At 52.7% G+C, this 22,568-nt stretch overlaps 1 protein-coding gene across 7 annotated transcripts in view; it reads right to left on the bottom strand.

The window, feature by feature from the left end:
- Nucleotides 1–22,568, bottom strand: part of SH3PXD2B (SH3 and PX domains 2B) — a 70,534-nt gene that overhangs the window by 2,622 nt on the left and 45,344 nt on the right. For 3 of the 7 annotated variants that reach the window (XM_068698247.1, XM_068698249.1, XM_068698244.1), the window contains 9 exons: nucleotides 22,372–22,463; nucleotides 12,221–12,246; nucleotides 5,999–6,133; nucleotides 4,440–4,544; nucleotides 3,662–3,745; nucleotides 2,568–2,685; nucleotides 1,156–1,382; nucleotides 563–612; nucleotides 318–443 (listed from right to left, as the gene is read on the bottom strand). In XM_068698247.1, coding sequence (XP_068554348.1) covers nucleotides 318–443; nucleotides 563–612; nucleotides 1,156–1,382; nucleotides 2,568–2,685; nucleotides 3,662–3,745; nucleotides 4,440–4,544; nucleotides 5,999–6,133; nucleotides 12,221–12,246; nucleotides 22,372–22,463 — 963 coding nt within the window. Of the gene's footprint in view, nucleotides 1–317; nucleotides 444–562; nucleotides 613–1,155; nucleotides 1,383–2,567; nucleotides 2,686–3,661; nucleotides 3,746–4,439; nucleotides 4,545–5,998; nucleotides 6,134–11,774; nucleotides 12,115–12,220; nucleotides 12,247–22,371; nucleotides 22,464–22,568 lie in introns of those variants that run through there. The other 4 variants (XM_068698248.1, XM_068698245.1, XM_068698250.1 and 1 more) reach the window with 3 other exon arrangements.

The following is a 22,568-nucleotide window of genomic DNA, read 5'->3' on the forward strand; positions in this document are numbered from 1 at the left end:
TTTTGAAAAGCAAAATCACATCTACAACAGGGATTCTGTGAACAAAACTGGGTGTGCAATTCTGGAAGGGCTTTTAGTGTTACACCTGGCCTAAATAAGAAAAAAAAAGTAATTTCTACCCCCATTTGTGATGAAGTTTTATTTCCATTAGCTCAAACAACACAGCACGCACATGCTCAAGGGACAGGAGGCCACCAAGAGCCACCTGGGACCCTAAAGTCTCACGAGCTCCTGCTGTGTGATGTTAACAGTCCACAGAGGTAATCACAAGCACTGTTCTGATGGCAAGATGCGAGGAGGAAAGATGACAGGCTCACCTCTACTTTCATTCCTGCCTGGAAGCTGATGCCGTCAGGGATGGTGGTCTGGAAGTCAGCGATGGTGTAATATTCCTCTTCCACTTGAGGAGGGACAGGAGGTTTAGGCAGGTTCAAACCACGTGGCTGTGACAATAAAAAAGAAAACCCATCAGCATGTCTCACAGGAGGTGTAACACAAGGTCCACATAGACAGAGGAGTCTTAAGGCAGCAGGGAGGTGGTGTGCGTGCTCTGTGCACTTACTATGGTGAGATCTCGGCGAGGAGGGGGTCTCTGCCGCATCTTCGGTGACTCTGTGGAGGAAGAATTTCAGATGCTGTTGAAGGTCTGGCTTGCAGTCACACATGCATTCCCATAAGGCAAGTGAAAGAGAAGGCAGAAAGGCAAGGACTAAGCCTGCCTCAGGCAAGCAAGCCAAACGAGGAACCTCTCTGCCTGGTACCCTGAGTGATGCAGGTCACCCAGGTTCCAAGGTTATCCTGCTGGAAGAGGAACCAGCTCTGCACCATCAGGTGCTGCTGGGAAATGCAGCTGAGGTGACCACACAGAACTGCTTTTTCACCCCAAAGACCTGACCTGCTGAGGGATTAAACTGTGCAGCTCCTGTGAGGAGAGGCATCTGCAGCTGAACCTGCAGGCTGAGAGGCCTTTATTTATTCACACCTCAGCTGCTCCTCAGCAGACCCTGGGGCAGCACTGTGCCCATGCCAGTGTCACCTCCAGACCTTGCTGCAGAGCTCACGGTGCCTTGCAAGCCTTCTGCCTCTCTTTTGAGCTATGTTGCCCAAAATTCTGCAGGATAGGCTGCACTGACACCTTCCCAGCTGGCCACTTACTGCGTCGGATGTCAGCGTTGGGCAGGGGACGGCTGTCGAACCTCCCGTCCCGTTGGCCGGCGAGCCCGTCCTTCTCTCGGCTGGCCACGATCTGCTGCCGGGAAATGCCGTCCAGATCCAAGGCACAGGAGTGAGTGGAGGAGCCTGAGCCCAGCTTCTGTGAGAACATCTCTCCATTCCCCTTTTTGAGATAGGAGGCGGGGGCCCAGCCTTCTTGGCCCTGGTACCTGCAGCGACAACAACAGCAGCGTCACTGTGCCGAGCCTCAGTGCTGCCCCGAGCCCGTGCACGGGGCCACCAGGTGTCCCTGGGGCCAGGGCTCAGCACAAGCCTGGATTTGGGCAAAGTGAGCTCGCTCGGTGCCAGGCTCCATGCCAGGTGGCACCTGGAGAGCGGCAGCAATGACTGATGCTCCATGCAGGCCGCTGCAGCCAGCAGGCCAAGGGCTGGGAACGGCGAGGAGCCCGATTTCCTTTTCACCTCAGCGATGGCACTGCTTCAGGAATGAAACGCACTGGCAGGGGAAGCGAAGGGGAAAACCAGAGGGTTGCTGCTAGGATTGATGTACCTGTTCTCTGGATGAAGCTCAGCCTGGATCCCTTCCCTGCTCTACATCTGCGCTGTTTAGGAGAGGAACCAGCGCTGTGATCTGATTGAAAAACCACATCCACGGAGTCTGCCTGCCATGCTCGAGGGTCTCGCGCCAGCGTCGGAGACGCTCCTGCTGGCTGGGCTGCAGCCACTGCACTCACATGGCACCGGATCCTGAGCTTGTAATTGCCTTTGGAGTTCTTGTGGCAGCTCTCCTCAGCTCAGAAAGTCAATGGACATTTTTCTGGGGCTTTGCTTCTGCCAATACCACAGGTTCAACGCAAGGTTAAGAAAACCGTGGCATATGCTCCCACCCTGCTCAAGTCCAGCCATTAGCTAATGCCACAGAGAAGCAAAAACGAGCTTCCAGGAGAAAACAAGTATCAGCTCAGGATGATCGGGAGCGTTTGGCCTCAGCACACCCTGTACACAGCAGAGCTGGCCCGGACAATGGCCCTGCTCCACAGGAACCTCCAAACACAGCCAGAGCATCCAGCCTGCCTCCAGGACACTCGCTGCTTTTCCGATCAGCAGCACATGATGTAACATTAATGCTCCCGGACCCGCTGCTGGGGCATGTGATGCCGTGACGCAGTCCACCTCCCCAGCACAGGAAACTGAGGGATTTTCAAGATGTTTAACCACAGCTACGCTTGGCTGAAACCTTGAACTTCAGTTAGCCTTGGTAGTTAGGGATGGAGAGAAATGAGTTCTGCTACTCTGCCCTCCTCATTGCTCTAGGCTTGCCCTTGGACTGTGCATCGGGTCTCTGCTTTGCATAGCCTGCAGTGCCAGGGAAGGGCACGAGGCAGGGACGGTACCTGATTTTCCACCAGCCCTCCAGGTTCTTCTGGATCACCTCCACCACGGCCCCTTTGTCCAGGTTCATTTCATCCTGGTCTCTTGCAGTGTATGGGTAAATAACTGTGTACTTCTCCTCTGTAGGAAAGAAAGTGGAGGTTTACTAAGATATTGTTTTACAGAAACCTGGAAATAGTAGCTAAGTGTTTTCTGTGAACAGTAATTCTTGTTGTAACATAGGTGCAAACACACAGGGATACACAACTGTTCAGAAAAAAAATGCCAGTGAAATGAATTCCAAAACAAACCCAGTTGCATTTTGAAATGTAAGCTTTGGTGAGCTTCTCCTATGACAGCCAAGGTGAGGAGGCACTGAATGCCCACTTCTTTTCCTTTCACCCTCTCACATCCAGCCAGCCTGTGGTCCCAGCTCTTGCTCTGGGATCCTGTGCTACTCGCTGACCACAAAGATACAGCATAGGAAGCTGCTTGACCCCAAAAAGAACCCAATCCCAGCTACCACCACGGTCTTTAATCACTCTCATACATTGCTCAAGCTTCCCCTCCCAGTTGCTTTTTGCCTTCATCCTCCTGAATAGCCACTGTTCCTGAAAATGCTCTCCTCCAGGGCTTGAAAACACATCCAAACTGGGTGCCCGGCCCTTTCTCTTTGCCTTCTTGGAAAAGCACAGCTCATGAAAGACCTGATTCCCTTCCCGCTTCATGCAAATGAGTCAAAGCAGCAAACGTCCTGCCCCATCCAGCAAAACCAGGTCGGCTCTTCTGCTCTTGGTGCTGCCTGAGCCACCGACACCAGGACCTGGCTGAGAGCAGGGACTAAGGCAGCAGCTACAAGAAGTTCTCATAAATGTTTTTGGGGACAGCAGGGACTCCAGTCTCTGTACCCAAAACAAACCTCAAAAAGTTAGAAGGAACGGCTGATAGCGGAAAGAGAGGTGGATGTGAGTGGGCTGATGGAAGGCTGAGGAGCACACATGGCACATACCGAGGAGGACACAAGCAGAGTCCCTCCCATGCAAAGCAAACAAACATGCACACAACAAGGCTGCAGGCACAAAACCAGGGCAGCTGAACACGTCTCTACAAAGTCCACCTTGACCCCATCCACTGGTGTACAAGTCCCCAAGGGTCCGACGGCGGCCAACGTGCCTGGGCAGGGACCAGTATCTCCACGGGACTGGGAAGAGCATGTTGGGGAAGCAGGAGAAGGACAAGAGAGGACGTAAGGAGGCAGCACTTCGGGTCTCAGAGGAAACAGGGTTGACAGCAGAGAGAGGCACAGAGCTGTACTCACCTGGAGCTCTCTGGGGGCCCTCCCTGGTTTGAACCCCCATCCCACCTCCATCTCCCCAGGAAAAGGGCTGAGCAAACTACAGCACTGCTCTGAGCATACAGCGGTCAGTGGAAAGGATGCGTGCTGCAGGGCTGGTTCAGATTTACTGTACGCAAAGGTTGCAGCTTTGCTACTCTCATCACGTGAACTCACGCATGCTCTTGCTTTCTGCATGACATCAGAAGACACAGGAATTGTCCTAGGATCTGAGGTTTGCTCCTCCTCCTCCAGTACATGCAAACCACCTCCCTGGGAGCACAGGGGGCATCGTGATGGCAGGACTGGGTGTTCCCCAGAGGTGGCACCTTCAGCCCCTCTGGGGGAGCAGGAAGGCCAGCAGCTGCACTGCCAGCATCCCGCTGCCACACTCCTGGTGCAGCACTGGAGCAGAGCGGGCAGACACAACTGTGGCACTTGTGGGTTTGTCCTCCCCAGAGCTTTTCCCTCCTTAGGTCAGAAAGGGCTAAGCAATCCTGCAAGCCACTCAGCATAGCTCAGCATGAAGAAGCTGGGGCAGTTATCTCCAGGAACCTCTTACCTTCGTCAGGCTGCATGGAGAACTCATCCTGGACGCCATCCTGGGCCTCCAGACAGGTCGCTGGCACCCAGCCTTGCTCCTCTGATGTGCTCACAAACCACCAGCCTGGGAACAAAGCAGCAGGAGGATCAGCCATGGACACCCACCAGCCAAAAAACACCTCCCTCCCTACAAGCCCTGAGTCTGGGGGGCTTTGTCCCCTCTGTGCTGCCATACAGGAGGCTGAGGTTACCCCGAAAGGGAGCACACGAGGCAGCAAGGGAGAATCGCAGTTGAACGATACCCAAATGTACAGCTCCCTCCCCACGGTCACAAAAAATGGGACAATTCAGAAGTGAATGACTCCAGCCACCTCATTTGCTATCTTTTTTATTTTTGTTTTTCCCTTCATGGTTCATTTTCTCTCAGTATGGGTCAGCAAGTCCAGTCTAATTAGCCGAGATGAATACACTGTCTGCAAATCGATAACTGACTCCTGCTGCGCTCTCGCCTTCTTAACATTTGTGAAAACAGCAGATTTTAAAAGCTAGGAGCAAACGCAGGATTAAAACACGAGCTCTCCCAGCGGAAACCTGGCCAGCTCCACAGAGGCCACTAACAATCCCGGGCCACCCTGGGTGTACAATCAACATAAACGCGTGCTCCTCAGTTATGAAAAGCACAAGCTATTTGTGTCTTTAGGGGGGAGAAAAATAAAGACCAGCGTTATTTTCAGAGCCTCACCAGCAAGTCATTTAGAAAGACAATGATTGTCAGGAAGGGAATCAACAGCTACCTGCCTGGAAGTGAAAACCAGGGCTGACATTTCATAAATAAATGATTTGCCATACCTTTTGAATTGGCTGTGTTAATAGGTTTCACTTGCTTTAAGATTGCTTTTATTTTCCTCATTCTCAAGCACGGCTGCTGGTTCAACTAATCCTCTTGGGACTGGGTTTCCAGAATTTAAAAATCTATTTTCTTGATTTATCTGTAAACCCCCCTAAGCAACTTCTATTACCTCTGGGGAATAAATTCCCCTTTTCAACCAACTCCAGAAGGCGGACCTATGACACAACACATTCCCCTTGCAAAGGTTAAGAGCAAGTTTAAGCTTTAGCAAGCGAACGTCTGGGCTGCCTGCCCCTGCCCCAGGGCCGAGTGCTGCATGGTGTTCTCCTTTGGAGGAGGCAGGAATTGCACAAAGGGGGCTTTACACGGTGCTGCTGCCCAGCGTCCCCCTCATCAGCCACTGTATTTTTCAGCACAAAGAAGCACAAAATGAGAATGTAAAAGATGGACGGCGCCTGGCGCTCAGCACAGCAGATAGTCAGACCCTTCCTTGAAAGAAAGTCCCTAAGTCTCATCCGTGCTCATACAGAAATCCTGCAGACTGATGCTGCTCCCTCCACATCTCACTTAAGCTGCCCATCCAAGGACATCCCTGCGGGGTGCCCGGAGGCTGTTCTGCTTAAATTCCTACTAAGAAGACACTGACAAATCCAGGATTGCTATTCCTGTCGCTGCTCTGAGACGGCGGAGCAGATCCGAAGCCCTCTGCCAAGCCAAACTCTCTGTACCTGATTCGTTCTTCTCAATGATATCCACCACCTGGCCCACGCACAAGCTGATTTCGGAGCTCTCCTGCTTCTGGTAGTCCGCCACCACGACATACTGCTCCAGCACCAGGGGATCGACCGACGCAGAGTCAGCTCCTGCACAGGGGGACAAGAACCCAGCCGTGCGCCGGGGTCAGCACCAGCTCCCGAGAGCACGGGCCACCGCTCCCGAGCGCCTGCTGGCCTGCGAGCAGCTCCAGGACACCCTGGGGACCCCAGCGTGAGAGAGGTGAGCCAAAGGCTTGGGCAGAGTGAGGACAGAGACCAAACCAGCAGCCAGGTGAGATGGGGACAGCCAGGTGAGACCTCGTGCTCGCTCCCACCTCCTGCTCTCACACGGAGCCGTCCAAGCACCGCCACCACCGCCGCGGGCGCACAGCATCCTGCTCCCTGCTGCTGGACACCACTGCGCAGAGCAGCTCAGACCCCAGCTCAGCACACACCGCCTGCAGGGAGGTTTTCTGGTCCTAAAAAGCCTGGCCACCTGGAGGGGCATTTGTAGGACACAGCAGCATCCCCCAGCCATCATCACCCTTCTTTGTGCCTCGCCGGCTGTTTGCTGTCCCAGCTACTTGCTCCTCTAACCCTTCTCAGCTCCTGCAGCAGATCCTAATTCGGTGCCAGAAAAACAACCCACTGAGACGAGGGGCAAACGGGCAGGATTTGCAGAAAGCAAAGCACTCCCTGAGCCAGGAAGGGGCCTGAGAGCTGACGGAGGGCTGGATGCACCCAAGGAACCCGGTGCAGCAGCGCTGGCTGTGCCGAGCCCGGCCAGGCTGAAGGTGGCACTGCAGGCTAAGGCGAGGGGACAGCCAGCACTGCCCCACCGGCCCTGCCAGGGGACCAGCAGACACCAGCCAGGCACAGCAGGGTGACGCTGATTTATTTTTTCCAGGCACGTTTTCATTTAGTAGAGTGGTCTGGATGCGGATCCTTTTGCTTGGCGCCTCCAACCAGGGCAGTACTGGGACAGAGTTTTCAAGTCAAATCCATCTCTGCTGTAGAAACGCAGCCCCACGTTTGTCTCTACACATGGAGACAAACTCCCCTGTTCCCCAAAGTGCAGGGGTTTGCTGTGTACGAGGAGATCACGAAGCGACCCAGGGCTTTGCAGACCTGCGGGTGCTCAGCACCAAACCCAGACCCCTCAGCCCCTCTGGGAGGGCACTCAGGGGGGCTCAGCCTCACGCTGAACCAGCCACAAGGCACTTGGGTACTCAGGGCACAAGCAGCACTTGCCCAGCTGCCTACAAAAGCATCCAAGGAGCAAAAAGGTGTTAGAAACACCTGCACTCTTCTCCCCTCTGCCCCAAGGCTCGGCTCTAGCCTCCAGCCCAACACTTTGCCTTGCAGCTTCCCAACCTGCCAGCTGAGGATACTTACACTACCCAATTCTCCCAGGTGCAGTAGGGATTAATTAATATTTGCCCAGTGCTTTGGAATTAGAACAGTATTAATTACTCTAGCAGGAGTGATTGTGGGTGTTAAGTCATACTTCCAGGGGCTGTGCATGTACTCTGAGCAGGGGGCCTCACGGTTTGGATCAAAGGCAGAAATCACATCTGCTCCAGCCCTCTGGCTGCTACAGCATGGCAGATACATGGGATGATTACCTCCCAGTCTCAGAAGGGTTTGGGAAAGAAATGATACAGAGTGCTGGTCCCTTGGGATATAAAGGCAAAGCACAGCAAAGAAATTGCGGCTGTGCATCAGGAAGAAATGTCCACATTTCCAGCCTGCTATGCTGCAAGAGGACCCAGTGGCTCCCCTGCCATGTGAGATATCTCAGCCTGATAAAAGAACTTTCTTACGAGGGAACCTATTGCAGGGCACGATCCTGCAGTGACCAGAGCAGGAGGGATGAGCAGAGATGGACGAGATCCAACAGGTCTTCAGCGGTGCTGGAGCGCTCTGCTCCCCCACCGGGAAGTGCTCCTAAGCCCGAGGTCACCACCTCTCAAACTGGTTCTGAGAAAGAAAGACCACAGCCACAATTTAACTGAAATGCTTTTTCAGGACAGTCTCATTTAAAGGAGGAAGAGGCTAATTGTCCGTGTCATCCTGCCATAAACAGCTCTCTGCAGAGCTGCAGGTGAGCTGGCCAAGTGCACAGGATCTGTTACCACTAATGAAAGCTTCCTCTGAGCCATAACCCAGAGGTGGGGCACCAGGCAAAACTAAAAATAGCCCTTTAAAGTGAATGGAGGATGCTAGGAAATTGGGGACTATCTGTTCTACTAGCTCAATTAAAGGTTTGTGCTTAAAGTGATCAGAGGACTTACCCAGCCCCCGAGAGCAGAATAACAGCTACAGGAAGAGAGCAGGGCTCTCCTTTCTGCCTCCCTGGCTGTAATTACACACAATGCCGTGAGGCTATTTGTAGTTTCAGCAGGCAATTCTGGATCCTCCAATGTACCTATTAAACCAGCAACAGAAGCGGCAAACTAAGCTTGGAGGAAGACGTAGGAGTTAATTTCAGGGGTGCCTTCACCTGGCATAATCATCCTCAACCACAAAAATACGTGGTCAAGTTACAATAAAACATCCTATTTATGGGCAGACTTGGTCTCTTAAGAATAGCAATGGCATAAACTTACTCATAAAAATAGTACCTAAAGCTCTGTAGCTGGGGAGGGGAGGAAGGATTAGCACAGAACAGAGCCCACAGGAGAGGAGTTGTGTAGAACAACAGTAGCTAGGAGCACAAAGCTTGTATCCCCCGAATATTTTTGAGACTGACACAAACGTGGCCTAGAGAAGGGATGTGCATTGAGCCGAGAGACCACTGGGGTCCTTGGACTGGACTTGCAGAACAGACGCTGGCTATAGATGCTGGAGAGCTGCAGAGGAGATGCACTCACCCAAAGCAGTGAGGTGTACAAAAACAGGTAGGAAATCTCAGATACAGGGTTGCTCCAAGATTTCATGTTTCCAATTTCTGCCTTTGCACTATCAGTGCCAAAAATAATGAGTCTCTTAACGGTATGGACACTGGTGCCTTCCGAGAGAAGCAAAGAGCTCAGGACTGAAATAAAAGTGGGGGCACAGGTATTTGGGCATTTGTTTTTAACGCCTGTCCTTGCTATACACTCCAGCCCCTGCCTACTGCTCTTTCCAAAAATGTTGTGCTTTGGATAAGCTTTCTCTGTCCTAGTTCTCTGGTCTGTGCCGATCAGACCCAGTGCTCTCAGGCCAGCCCCTCTTCTCCCAGACCTGACGAGCCTGCAAGGATCAGCGCTGCAATCCCTCTCATCCCTCCAGGGATTATTCCTGAACTAGGAAATAATCACATGTAACTAGCACTCACCAGTGGGGTTTCAGAATGGCCCTCCTATCGCTTCTGTAGGATGAGAGCTGTGCTTTCGTTGTCCCTCATCAGACCAAACACTGTGGTTTGGGGTCTCTGAGCCACTGCGGGAACATTGCTCAGCACAGCAAAAGGGATGCAGCCAGGCAAGAAAGCATCTACAATAAAACTAGCAGGGGGGTATGGGAGCTCTTCTGCCAGTCTCCTAGGGCAGTTCCACCCAAATAAAAACTGCTGAGAGAGTTTCAGGCTCCTGTGCACTGCATTAGTGCCACAACAAACCTATGAATCTCCATCTGCTTTCTGTAGAACTCAGAAAGGAGGAGCAAATAGAAATGTTTGAAACAGTACTGGGGACCAATTATGATGATTACTTTTAGATGTACCTAAATCAGTGGCCAAGTCAGGCTTCAGAGTCCCAGAGCATGAGGAATAATGAATAAAGGCATATAATGCCCACCAGCTCATACTAAGCACGTCCCTGTCTCTGGGCCTCCTCACAACATCAAACATTTGTCCCTTGAGCCTCTTGGTCACCGAGGAAGGCCGTAGGAACCACTGCAACCCACTTTGTATCCCAGTGCTCGGTTACAGCCCATTAGAAAGCAGGGCTTGCTGCTGCCAGGCACCCGGGAGCATTTGTTCTTTGCAGTGCTACCCTAAAGAGCAGCTCACCCCCGCTCTGGGGGTGCTGGAGAAATAAGCGACTGGGAGACGATTCCAGTTGTGTTTGTTTGTCAGCAGCTGTTGGATGCCCCCTCCTCAGGGAGATCTCATATTAAAAGAGCCTTTGTTGTGCCATGCTGTTCTGCTCTCAAAGCAGGCCTGGCTTGAGTGATAGATGAAGCATCAGGGGCGTCTTCAAGGTAGAATAGGGCTCCAGGTGACAGCAGCAGAATCAAATTTGGTTTCTTTTGCCAGAAAATAAAAGATGGTGAGAGGAGTCTCTAAACATGCCTGGAACAAAGCACCAGCCCTTTGTAGTGTTACACAAACACCTCTCCCTGATGGCTACTGCACATATGCCATGGCCAAACAAGGGGATTACAGTGCCACGGTCTAAACATCATGCCTTGTCCTGCCAGAACAGGGCTCTGGCTTGGAAGTTACCCCAAATCTCCCTCTTCTCTCCCTCTCAATGGTGCCAAGCAAGCAGCATCCCAAAGAGCATTTTCTCGTTGACCTCACAACATCACCGTGTCACACATAAACCTGCCGTGCCTCCAGGACTGGGGGCAAGAGGCAAAGCGGAGCTGCCCATAAACCTGCTTCGCTAATGGCTCTGTGTGAAGTGGGAAGGCAGAACGAAGCTGAGTGCACAAACAGGAGAAAAAAATCAAGCCAGCGTCCTTGAATTAAATTCTGCCCTCAAAGAAAATTTTTGCTGCATAACTCAGATCTTTTTCTTCTCCTCAACACTAGAAAGGTCGTCTTTTTTCTCTTGCTTAATGTAAGTGGACTGGGTTCAAAGTGATCTAAACACACACTGATCTCATGGGGAAACATAATACCCTTCCTTACTCCCCAGATCTTCCTACTGAGCCATCAGACGAGACATTTTGAGACAAGGGATTCTCTGTCTTTATTTTACCTCCGCTTTATCAAAAGAGAGGAGAAGGAAAAAAAATATCATAGCCTGTTTTCATCCCCACCCACAGCCAGATGCTTCTCTCTGCCTCCACATGGGTTTGCACTGAAAGCAATAACTCAGCTTGAAGCAAAACCTTCAGCACATCTCCTGTGACAAAGCCGGGGAAGACCCACCACTTCAGCATGAGAAAGCCAGTAAAAAAAAATGCAGTCTGTGATTACAAATGGCTAATGAGAGCTATAAAACTGCCTTCCCAAGGCCCAGCTTTGACAGACATACCTTGCGGCTGTCAGAGTTTGAGGAGGGCATGTTTTCCAAAGGTTTTAATCATACTGGTAAACCCCTGCTAGTCCACCAGGAGACCACTCAGTTATGACCTGCCCATGAGAACGGAGCAAAACCAAGAGCTACTGTTCAAGCAGGCAACATGTGAGGTTTCCATACACATCCTACCCCCGGTCTCAGTTAGGAGGCTGGGACGTGAGCTGTTCTTGAAGGAGGAATGCCCTTCAGATAAGAAAGTAGAATTAAGTCTTAAGTCTCCCCTGTACCTTTTCTCTCTCCCTAGATAGGAACCCACGTATCTACAGGTAAATTTGCTCACGCAGTTTATGGCAGTGTCAACTCCCAGGCCAGAAACCTTGGGCCCGCAGCCAAGCTCCTGTCCCACTCCCACCGCACCTCCTGGCTGCTGCTGCCCCGTGTCCACCAGGCACCACAGAAAGCTACGGGGACGTGACAGCTTTTTGCAAGGGGCTTGCCCACCCAGAAAGAGCAGGTGTCCCCCGGCGAAAGGCGAAGCGAGAGCAAGGCCCAAGGTAGCGCGCGGCTGTTACTACCTCTCTGCAGGAAAGAGGCCGTTCTCTGGATAAACCCTGATGGAGGAACAAAAACGATGGGAGACAAGGTGTGAGGAGAGGAGGGACACGACCACGGGGGTGGCAGCAGTGGGAACGACTCGATGCACGAGCACACAGGGTGGTTGGTGCAGTGTGTGGAGCTGTAGGTGTCCATCAGCCCTGTTCCTCCGTGGGACGCCTGTGGGATCAGGGCAGCGAGGAGCCCCAGCCCTTGCTGTCCTCAGCCCTGTCCCTTCCTTGGGGGCACAGAGGGATGTGGGGCTGGGACTTGGAGGGGACATGCTGTGTCGGGAGCCCCGTGCCCCACAGGGGAGCACAGCAGCGCTGCTTGCCATGGGGTCAGGCTCCCACACGCCGTGACAGGAGACCAAGGCTGTGGGTGAAAGGAGGAGGTGGTGAAGTGGGAGGAAAAGAGGAGTGCTTACCAGATTTCTTCTTTGCAATGGGCTCCCTGAAAAAGAGAAGGAAGAGTGTCAGCAGAGGGATGGGGATGGCTGGCTTGCTGGCCACAGGAAAAAAACATGCAGGAAAATACAGTGGCACTGGCCTTGGCGGTGCAGCTGACCCCCCTCACACCAGCTAATGTCCCCGTGGCACACGTGGGGCACAACCAGCTGTGCAAACAGGCTGTCTCTCCCGCTCTTGTTGAGTAATTAAATGCTTTTGTCTTTCCCAGGATGAGGGCTGCTGGCCTGGACTCCTCAGCGGCTTGCTCTGATGGCCACAACTCTCACTGTGCCACTTGGAAAAGGAGGCAGACTAGAAAAATCTGGCAGCAGAGTCAGGTGCAGGGGAAACCCAAACCCCCAAAACTGCTCTCAGCACAGACCACAGCTCCCACAGAAGCGGACACCACTTTGAAGACAACGAGGGAAATACTGAAGTTGCTTCATGTCCTGCACCCCTCCTGGGGACAAGGATGGGGAGAGGCTGGGGAAGGGGCAAGCATTTATGCCCCAAAAGAAAACAACTCACTAAAATGGTGTAGAGAGGATGAACACAAGCAGGAGCTACTGTCTGTTATGAGGAGGCAATGAGACAGCTCCAGCACAAGTCCCCTCATTATGGACAGCGCTGGCCACATGGGTGACAAGATGGGTTAGACACCAGAGGTTCTGAGTCCCTTCTCTTATTTGAATGCTGCTAAGAAACATGGTTGCTAAACAGCCTTAAACTCAGGGCATGATAAAAATTCAAACAAGCCCAAGAAAACATGGGCTGAGACAAGCCTCAGAAAAATCACAGATAGTAAACCAAGGCACCAAACCAGGCTGAAGTCCAAACAAATGCAGCAGCACCGTCCCCAGCTCCAACCGCAGCGGTCTGTCTTGCTGCAAAAGGGCTCTCAACACTTTCACACAAATTGCCACTGTGGCCCTGAAATATTGCTGTAGTATGGGGTGATGACAACCTGTAATTCCTCTAGCTGTGAGCTGCTTGACCACTGCTTGGAAAGGCAGCTGGACCAGCCCAGGTAGAGCCTAGGAGCCCCTTCCTCTGCTTACAAAATCTGCTGGCAGAACAACCTTTCCCTGTCCCTTTCAGGCCGAGCCCTCCGTGCTCAGCAAGAAAGCCAGCCAAAGCTGGGCTACGCTTTGTTCTCTTTCAAGCTTATCTGCATTTTCAGTCCATGATTACTGCAGATGTTTTATTTGCCCGGAGCGATGGGGTGATGCAGGGACTCGGCGGCCTTCAGAGCCTGCCTGCAGATCCCAGCCGTGCTTTCCCTGTGTGCTCGGCCCAGGCAGCACCGCTCCTACTGCTCCGGGGACACACACCAAACTGTTCCCCGACCTTCAGGATGGGGCAAGGAGGGAGCCAGGGACACAGGAAAGCACTAACTGATGCAGCAAATAGCTGCTTTTTTTACCCCTCCTGTGCAAGGCCCTGAGAAACACATTGAGGCCTCCCTGGCTGAGGGGATGTGGCACGGGCGTTCATAGTCCTGATCCCAAACAAAGAGGAGGGCACAGGAGCTATTGAACAGCCCAGCATTGCTGACTGCTGATGCCCAGAAGCCCCAGTGAGGAGGCTCAGCCCTCCAGCCCCATATCCCAAACCCTGTGTCCTAGCCTAGTCCCACTAGTAACCCCCATGGCCTCTTCTTTGGCCTTCGGTGGGCACTGAGGAGTTAACATCATCTGCTAGCAATGCTTTATCCTCCCTGTTCCCCCCCACTCCCCCTTTCCCTTTGCATCTGAAACCTCTGCAACTTGCCCACTGAGCCATCAATAAAATTAAATTAAACGCAGCAAAGATGGAGCAGAAACAAACGCGTCACCGTGCCTATCTTTTAAGTTCAGAGACCAGAGAACTGTGTAAAGACCTGAACACCGTGTCCCTGATGCAGACACCAAGGAAGAATCTAAGGGACAGTGCAGCTCAAATACATTTCTAAGCAGAGACCAAAGTGCAGAGCTAAATCCGAGCTCATTGATGAGCAGGCACGGGGCCGGGGCAGCCCTCAGCCACCATGGGCTGCTGTGGGGCAGGGAGGAGAAGCAAGGCCCGGCAGGCACGTAGGAGATGGCAGGTGGGCACTGCATCACCCTGATGGAAAGAGCTGCTGCATTTCCCCTGCCATCTGCTAAACTTCTTACTCTAACTCATCCCCCCGTTTCCTTTCGCCGCCTGCTCTGTCTGGGTGAGGGGGCAAGGAAGGAGCTGCAATTTCACTTTGCTGCTGGGTTGTTTCTGGCACGGATGCAGAGAGCCGCAGGTCTGAAGACCAGCAGCCCCGGCCCACCACCTCGGAGGGGACAGGAGCTCAGACAAGACAGGAAACAGCAACAGACTCCCGGCAGCATCTCCTCCTCCTCCGCCGGTCCCCACGGAGCAGAGAAAGGCACGCAGCAGAGCCTGCATGCACGGCCTCCTGGAAACCGGTGGCTCAGGCAGAGGAGGAGGAAAGGCCACTGCCTGCCACTGGGAAACTCATTTAACTCTCACCCTCACAACAGTCGTGCTGTGCAGATGAACCAGGCAGTCACAGCATGACTGCAAGTACACAGTAATGACAGTGTGAACCCACAGAGCTCCCCGAGAGGTAAAACCCAGCAATGGCTCTCCAAACTCTTCCCAGGACTTTCCCAGTCCATTGTCAGGAACACTGAAGGCAAAGGTTCCTGTGTAATGGGAATCTCACTTAAAAGGTTCCCGTGTAATGGGAATCTGACTTAAAACTCTTTAAAACAAACAGAAGCAGGCTGTTCTTCAATGATACATATAAAGCTGTTAACCTTGCTGCAGGATGTTGTGGATGCTGAGAGTTTTCACAGGCTTACAGGATCACAATTCAGGCAAGAAATGCTAATTATAAAACCAGGAAAGCCCTGAAGGCTAGGACAGTGTCTAGAGAGGAGCTGCTACAAGCTTGCTTGACTTTAAGCAAGCACTCGGGGTTGGTGGCTGCTTAGCTAAGAAGGCGGCTGTGCTGCAGGGATGGCTCTGCGGTGGCTGTGCAGTGGGACTTGGGGAAGGAAGATCCCACAGGAGGGTCCTGGGAGGAAGGCTCTGGCATGGCACAGCGCTCACAGACCTCAGCACCACCCATGGTGTCCCACTGCCCCAGCCAGGGCACAGAGAGGGAGAGGGACAGCAGAGCGCACACACGAGGACGACAGCTCCAGCTGCTGCAGCACCATCCACGCAGGACCCACAATCAGGGTGAGATGGGTCTGAAGTCACCATGCCAAGAAAACACTCCCCATAGAAAAATCTTGCTCTTGTAAAGAAAAAAAATAAAAAATGAAAAGAAAATATCCTTCCATAATACAGCGAAGTCATCAAAATAGCTATCAGGAGGAAGTTCTGCTAGAAACCACTCAGCAAGCGTGGAGATGTTAGAAGCCTTAGCAAGGTTTATGCGAGCAAGACAGAGTGAGAAACGGGGTACAACAGGGCTCCTGTTTAAGAGAACTGATGTTTAGCAAATGTTCCACAAAGGACTGAAAGGGCCCCTGTCACCCAAACTGCAGTGCCTGTGCCAGTCCTGTATTTAACCACTGGAGAGCTATCCGAGCCAAACCTTTGGGCTCAGAAGGCTGCCCTGTGCCCTGCTAGCACAGAAAACCAAGTGCTTTCTCCATGCAAGGAGCTTACACTGGAGCAAATCATGTTTCAACCCTGTTAATACTTCATTCTATTATCAGCTAGGAAAGACAGTTCTCAGCCGTGAGGGAGGGAGACCACTATTTTGGAGCTGAGATCTAGCCCGAGCTCCTGGTGAATCTGCACGTAGGCACCAGCAGAACTGCAAAACAAACAATTCATTATACAAGCTGTAATTTGTCTGGATAGCAGGACATGGCTCAAAAGCCACAAGCCAACAAGCCTCCCTACCCAAGTCAACATCCATCAACTCAGGGAGCTCTAGCTTACAGGCAAAAGTGACTGGAAGGCTTCCTACATGGGGCAGCCACTCCATCTTGCAGCAGGGACCTGAGCTTCCCGATTTTCTGTTAAATCCCTGTCACCTGGCACAGGATTTGATGCCCCTGTCACCCCCCAAAACACCACACAAGGGTTACAAGGAAAACTTTTGCTCCTGGCACAGCTCAGCTACAAGGAAAGGTAAGCACATGAAAAGCTACGGGGAAGCTAGGAAGGAAAGAGACTTGCTTCAGGGAGACACTAGTTATAAATCTGCTCATATTTATGGAAATAAGAGAAAGAACCAGATTTGCTCTCTGTTACACTGGTGGAAACACACTTCAGTCTAGCATCGTCTCCTGGTGCTTTGGACCTCACACAAATCTTTCACCCGCCAAGGCTGCTGGCACAGTGGCCCTACGCAGGACCTCTCAATCACACGTATGGAGACAAGCTGGCACAAGCTGATCACAGCCGTCTTGATTCTCATTTTGGCCCAGCAGTCTCTTTGTTGATTTATTGGAGCTGGTGACTGCCTGGAGTCCCCGTCAGTCTGGGTGCAGGAGGCGATCCATTACTGTGAATGCCATCGCCACCCCACTCAACTGCCCAGCACCAGAACCTCAGTGTTAATAGAAACATTAGAAATAAAAATAAATAAATAAATAGAAAAATAAAGAAAAATAAACAGCGAATGTGAGGTTTGCTGCAGGCATAACATACTCTGCTCCTCTGGTCATGCCCCAGCTCATCACCATGCACCTCCTTCAGTCCTCCACCCCAGCAATGAAAACATCCCCAGCAGCAGAGCTGGATTGCCCTTGAAACACTCCCAAATCCTCGCTCTGTAGCCAAGGGCTGTTTCGGAGAAATAGCAGGAATGCAAGCTGGGGATGTGAGCTCAGATGGAGCCTGCACGTCCATTAGGGAAAGAAAATGATTTCTAAAAGTTGCCCTGGACTTTGGCTGCTGTCAGTGGCCCTGCTGCAACTGGAACTTGCCCCGAGTGTGCCCAGGGGAACTGCAAAGCTGTAGCCACACAGGGCAGCCAAACTGATGGGGACATTTTGCAGGTGCCCCAGGGGAACAGAGAGCTCCGGGTGGGCTCCAGGCCCCGTGAAGGGATCCTGTCCCTGAGTGCCAATCAGGCTCCCAGGCAGGCACAACTGAAGCACAGGTCAGTGCCTTGGGTGAAAATCCTCAGGGAGGCTTGTCTGGAGCTCAGTGACAGAGCCAGAAGACAGCACCAGAATCAAAATGCTGTTTGTTTTATCTTTCTCTCTCTGTTTCCAGCATCTTTGGTGTGTATCGATGTACAGTGTGGCAGTAGAAGCTGCTGCCAGTGAGCAGGGACCCAGGAGGGCTGGGAAGCTCTCCTGCCAGGAGAGGGGACGTGTCCCAGCCCAAGGGGCTTCCAGAGCTGAGCACAAACCTGCGGCCCTGCTGCTCCCAGGACGCTCAGCAGCTGCCAGCTAAAACAAGGACAGAAAAAGCCACCAGGTCTCGCTTTGAGAGTTGCAGATCAGCTCAAATTGGGAAGCAGCAGCCAAAACGATGCGCACAACGCATTTCCTGGAGGATGTTTGCTCAGCAGGAGGAGATGAATTTCTCATTCATCTGCAGACCAGGCAAATCAGAGGTGGTGTTCCTGCGGCTCCCACCACCACGCAGCCCAGCTAGCAGGAGCAGGGCTCTGCTCCCAGTGCACGCATTGGGGTGGTAGGGGCTGGGAAAGCCGAGCAGCCTCAGCAAGCACCAGGGAGCAGGAGCTGAAGCTCCCCAGGAAAACACCCACCTGGGGTCTCCAAAGGCAGGACGGGCACAGGGGCAACCCCATGGTGAGCCACATAATCTACCTCCACTGCCATCTGCTCGTGCAGAGGTCATGATCCCCTACTAAAAGGCCTTTAAAGAGTGGGGTGCTGGTCCTGGTCCCCACACCGACCCTGCACTAAGCCTCGGCGTGCTGTGGGGGCTGCCAAGGGGCACGTGCCGGACATACAGCACCACCCTCCCTTTCCAGGAGACTCATTGGGTTTGGGAACACTTAGAACCTAAGGGAAAAGCTGTCTGAAAGAAGGACAAGAGGAATTTACATATTTTAGAGACAACACTGGTATCTCCTGAAGCCGGTAGCTTTGAAACTGTGAATGCAGAGCGCGTGAGGAGAAGCGCACGAGGACGTCTTTCAAGCACAGTAACAGACAACAAATTTGCTCTACAGGTGCCTGTGCTCCCACTGGAGGGAAAATAAAAAGGAATTGGCTTTGTACGCTGAAAGGTTCAAAACAACTTCTAGTGCCTTTTACAAGACAGGATGCCCAGCTACAAAAAAAAAAAGAAAGCAGTTTTAATGAAAGATGCCTCTCACGACCAGGTTACCTCCTGTGTAGCTCCACGGCCCTTGGGCAGCAGATGATGGCTTCTTCCCCAGTGCTCCTCGCCTGCACAGCACCGACAATTACTAAAGGACCCCTCAGAACCTTGCTTCACTACAGAGTTAACCTGGGCTCCTGCATGTGGCAGAGCAGAAATTCAGCTGGCGAGGAGCGCGAGCAGCTAAATGCCTTGACTCAGCAGTGGCTTTGTGCCCAGCAGCTCAGCCTTCCCCAGCCTTACCCCGGCAGCTCTGTGCTGTGGTTAAACGACTGCTTTAAACTGAAAAAGGGGGGGTGAGGGGTGAGGGGGTACACATGGCAACTTCCCACCTCAACAGTCAGGCATCCTGCTGCTGGTCAGACCTGCTGAGATATGCGGTGAGCAGGAATTTGATGATTCCTCTCCTTTGAAACTATGGCTTTCATCCATCACCGGCAGAAAAACCCCACAGACCCACCGACAGCTAAGTTTCTGGATGATTTCTCTTTCCATAACTATTTCTGTCCTTCTCTCCCCCACCTCCATTCCATCCCTGCAGACCCACTTTTTCCCAAATTTAATCAATCCCTCCAGATTACAAGCCCGCTCCTACCCACTACTGGGCGGCCCTCTGAGGCAGAAGGGGTTGAATTATCCCGTCCACAGATTGCTGGACAGGGAGCCACGTCACAAAAGCCACCAGGCATCTCTGCCAGTGGAAACACCACAGCCTCAGTCCGCTCCCCTGTTTGAAGTGGTCCCTGTGGGCAGGAGGACGCTGGAAAGTTGGCGGGTGTGTGCGGAGGGGATGGAGCAAGGGCTTCACCTCCCTCCTCCACCCCCCAACTGCTGGAGACTCCTTGTCTCAGCTCGGCTTTGGGCTCTGATCTACTGCCCAACTGGAAGCAACGGGGGGAAAAAGGATGCATTTGTCTCTTTCCCTCTCCATTCAGTCCCCTTCTCCTCAATCTTTCTTTGAACATGCCAGTGGCAGGGCTGGGGGGTTGTAGAGTGAGTTAGAGACTAAGATTTTTATTCTGTTGGTGCTCCCAACAGCATCGAACAGACACCAAAGGGCACTTTGCACTGCTGGGAAGCACAAGCAAAGCCTGGGTCAGCCCAGGAAGAGCTCCAGCACTGGGGAAAACAGACACAAGAGGCGCCCAGGGATAGATGCACGGGCTGTCCAGCCTCCTCTTTCCACTCCCAAACGCTGCCAGATCCAAGGACTACATTCACCCTTTGCAGTTAAACAGAGCTCTACAGTCTGCAGTCAGCTGCAGCTCTTGAACGTGGCTGCACATCTCAGCATGGTGCGAGATGGGTGGATCCTCTCTGCATAACCCAGGAAAAGGAAAGCAGAGGCTGCATCCAGAGCACCCCAGGGCACGTCCCTATCTCCAACAGCCACTGCTCCGTGCTGTGACCCAGGACAAGCCCTGGGGCATCAGCCAGGCAAGACAAATGACAGGGGACAAGGAGCTTGAAGGCTTCTGGCCGTGGTGCCATGAGAGCGGCTGCTTGGCTTGGCACAGAGCATGCTGAGCAGACCTTTTTTTCCTCCCTCATTCCCACCTTCCAGCCACCCAGCATAAAAAAATGTTTGCTTATTTTTATTATTTTTTTTTAAAATTCTTCGTTCATGGCCTGGCTCCCTTTCAAACTCTCGGAGAGAAGTATTTATCTGCCTTATGAATGATGACATCCGGCCAAACCCCAGACACGCCAGCACGTCTGATGCAGCCCCGCCGTCTATCACAGCTCTCCTATCGTCAGGGGTAGGCTGGCCGCGTGCCAGCGCTCAGGGCTCGGGAAAGGGCTCCCACCAATCTCTCCAGAGGAGAGAGTCAAGGACTTTTATTAATTAGCATTTTGAATTGTCGCTAATAAATACCCCTTCGGCATTCAGGCTGGGATATGGAACACAACAGAGACGTCCTTGAGATGCTGTAGCATTTTGCTGCTGGAGGCGAACGGACAGGAGTCACCTGCTAAATCCTTCTGCGTGCTGCAAAGTCTCCTCTCAGGAGAGCAGCAGGCAGGGGAGGCAGCGCAGCCCACCACCAGATTCAGCGGTGCCTCACCAGCTCATCTGCCAGCACTCCAAAGGTCAAACACACAGCAGTTTTGCACCGAGGGCAATTTTGCACCCCAGAAGTGTCCTGCAGGACACCGCAGGATGTATCCAAGGTTGGATCTTGTGACAGAAGCACATGCTTTGGATTATATTTCGGGCTGGTGCCTCCTCTCTCTACCTCTGGTTAGTTCTGTGGGACGCAAAGCAGGGAGATGATGAGCAGGACATGGCACTGATTGCTGCTTGGCCAGGTAGCCAGGAGCAGCAAACACAGCCACAGACAGCTGCACCGCTCTGAGCTGATGCTCAGCACCTGAAGGTCTCCACACCTGAGCGTGCTCCTTGTCCTGGCCCCAGCCCCACCACACCTGATTTCAGGCCAGCATCTGGCTCAGCCTGTGAGACAAAAGGAAAGGTGGGAAGAGTGGGTGCAGGACTGAAGCTGCCCTGCAATCTCCTGTGCATGCTGTTGCCCCAGCTAGAGGCAGCTCCAGTAGGTGACTCCCTTTGCAGAGCAGCTCATCGTCTTCTCATGCAGGGCTCAGGCTCACACAGGCAGCTCCCCATGCCCTGAAACAGCCCCAGGGGCTGTTAACCCCCATGATAAACCCTCCCTCAGTGTCTTTGCAAGCTCGTCTTGCTGTTCTGTCTCTTGCTTGCCCCTGAACTGCCACCTTTGCTGAGGGACGCCCATCAGGTTGGCAGATTAAGTGGTGAGCAATAGCGGGGCAGGATGGATGCGAGCAGCAGCTGACAGCACGCAATTAGTTAATGGGCTGCGGGGCCCTCAGACCAATCTCATCAAGTGACTGTGAGCTGCAGAAGGAATGACGACAGGCCAAGTACTAGAAACAGAAGCCAAAGGAGGAAAGCAGGGATGGGGGAAGGGGGAATTAAAGTGAACAAACGAATAAAATGTAAAACCCATGGAGAAGACAGAATCCACACAAACATAACACCTATCTGGAGACCCGAAAGACTCAGTGCTCCTGCTCAGAGCAGAAAAACAAAATCCCTTATCTACCTCCGCACCCTTCCAATAGGGAATGATGTCAAATCAATTTATTGCCTTTCCTTGCACAATTAATCAAGCCTCCTCCGTTGCTCAACCTTTGGTAGAGCCGCACATAGTGTCACATGCAGCATAAAGAGCGAGCCGCATAGCGGGAGATGGAGGCGGCTGCTCAGATTTATGCTGCTTGTGATTAGTAAGAGATGGGTGGCTCCTGGCCAAAGTAGCTCACAGTCACAAGACTTATAACCACACAGAGTTGCGTAAGGCACGCGAGATTCCTTGCAAACATTCCTTGTTTTGCATGGAAAAAGTCAGGAGTGGTTAAGGATGGGGCTCACAGACATTACTAAGGGAGAGAGCCTTCAAACGAGGCAGAGGACGCGCAGTCCCAGCCTGGTTGCTGCCCTGTGAAATGACGCTTTTCAGCCTGACCATGTTTCTGAAACCAGCATTTCATTGAACAGAAAGTGGCAATGTGTCTGGCTGTCACTGGGGGAAATTAATACTTGATGGGGTCCCGGAGAAGTACATCCACTTCCCTGCTGGGGAAGACCACACCAGGACTTGACTGAAGGTGTGGAGCTATCCACCTCAAGCTTTGCAGCCCCCATTCCCTCTCCAAGAAACCAGCCAAATCCCAGATCTGTGACTCCTGGGGGGAACTGTCAAAGCACGTCAGATACTTGGATGCTGGCAAGTTGGAGGCAGTGTGTTTCATCACCACTCCCGTGGCAGCAGCCACCCACCCAACTTACTCTTTGGGGGGCGTCAAGTCGTCGGGTCGGGTCTCAAAGAACTGCAGAACCTCCTCACACTGCGAGATGTAGGGAGGCAGCTGGATCAGGGCCTGCAGGTGAAACAGAGACACAGGTGATGTGAAACGCTGCCATCAGGACTGAGCAAGGAGCCTCAGAGCACGGGAGACCGGGTAATGGCATTGCAGAGCGCTGTG

Source organism: Anas acuta, chromosome 14, assembly GCF_963932015.1.
Source record: "Anas acuta chromosome 14, bAnaAcu1.1, whole genome shotgun sequence".
NCBI lineage: Eukaryota > Metazoa > Chordata > Aves > Anseriformes > Anatidae > Anas > Anas acuta.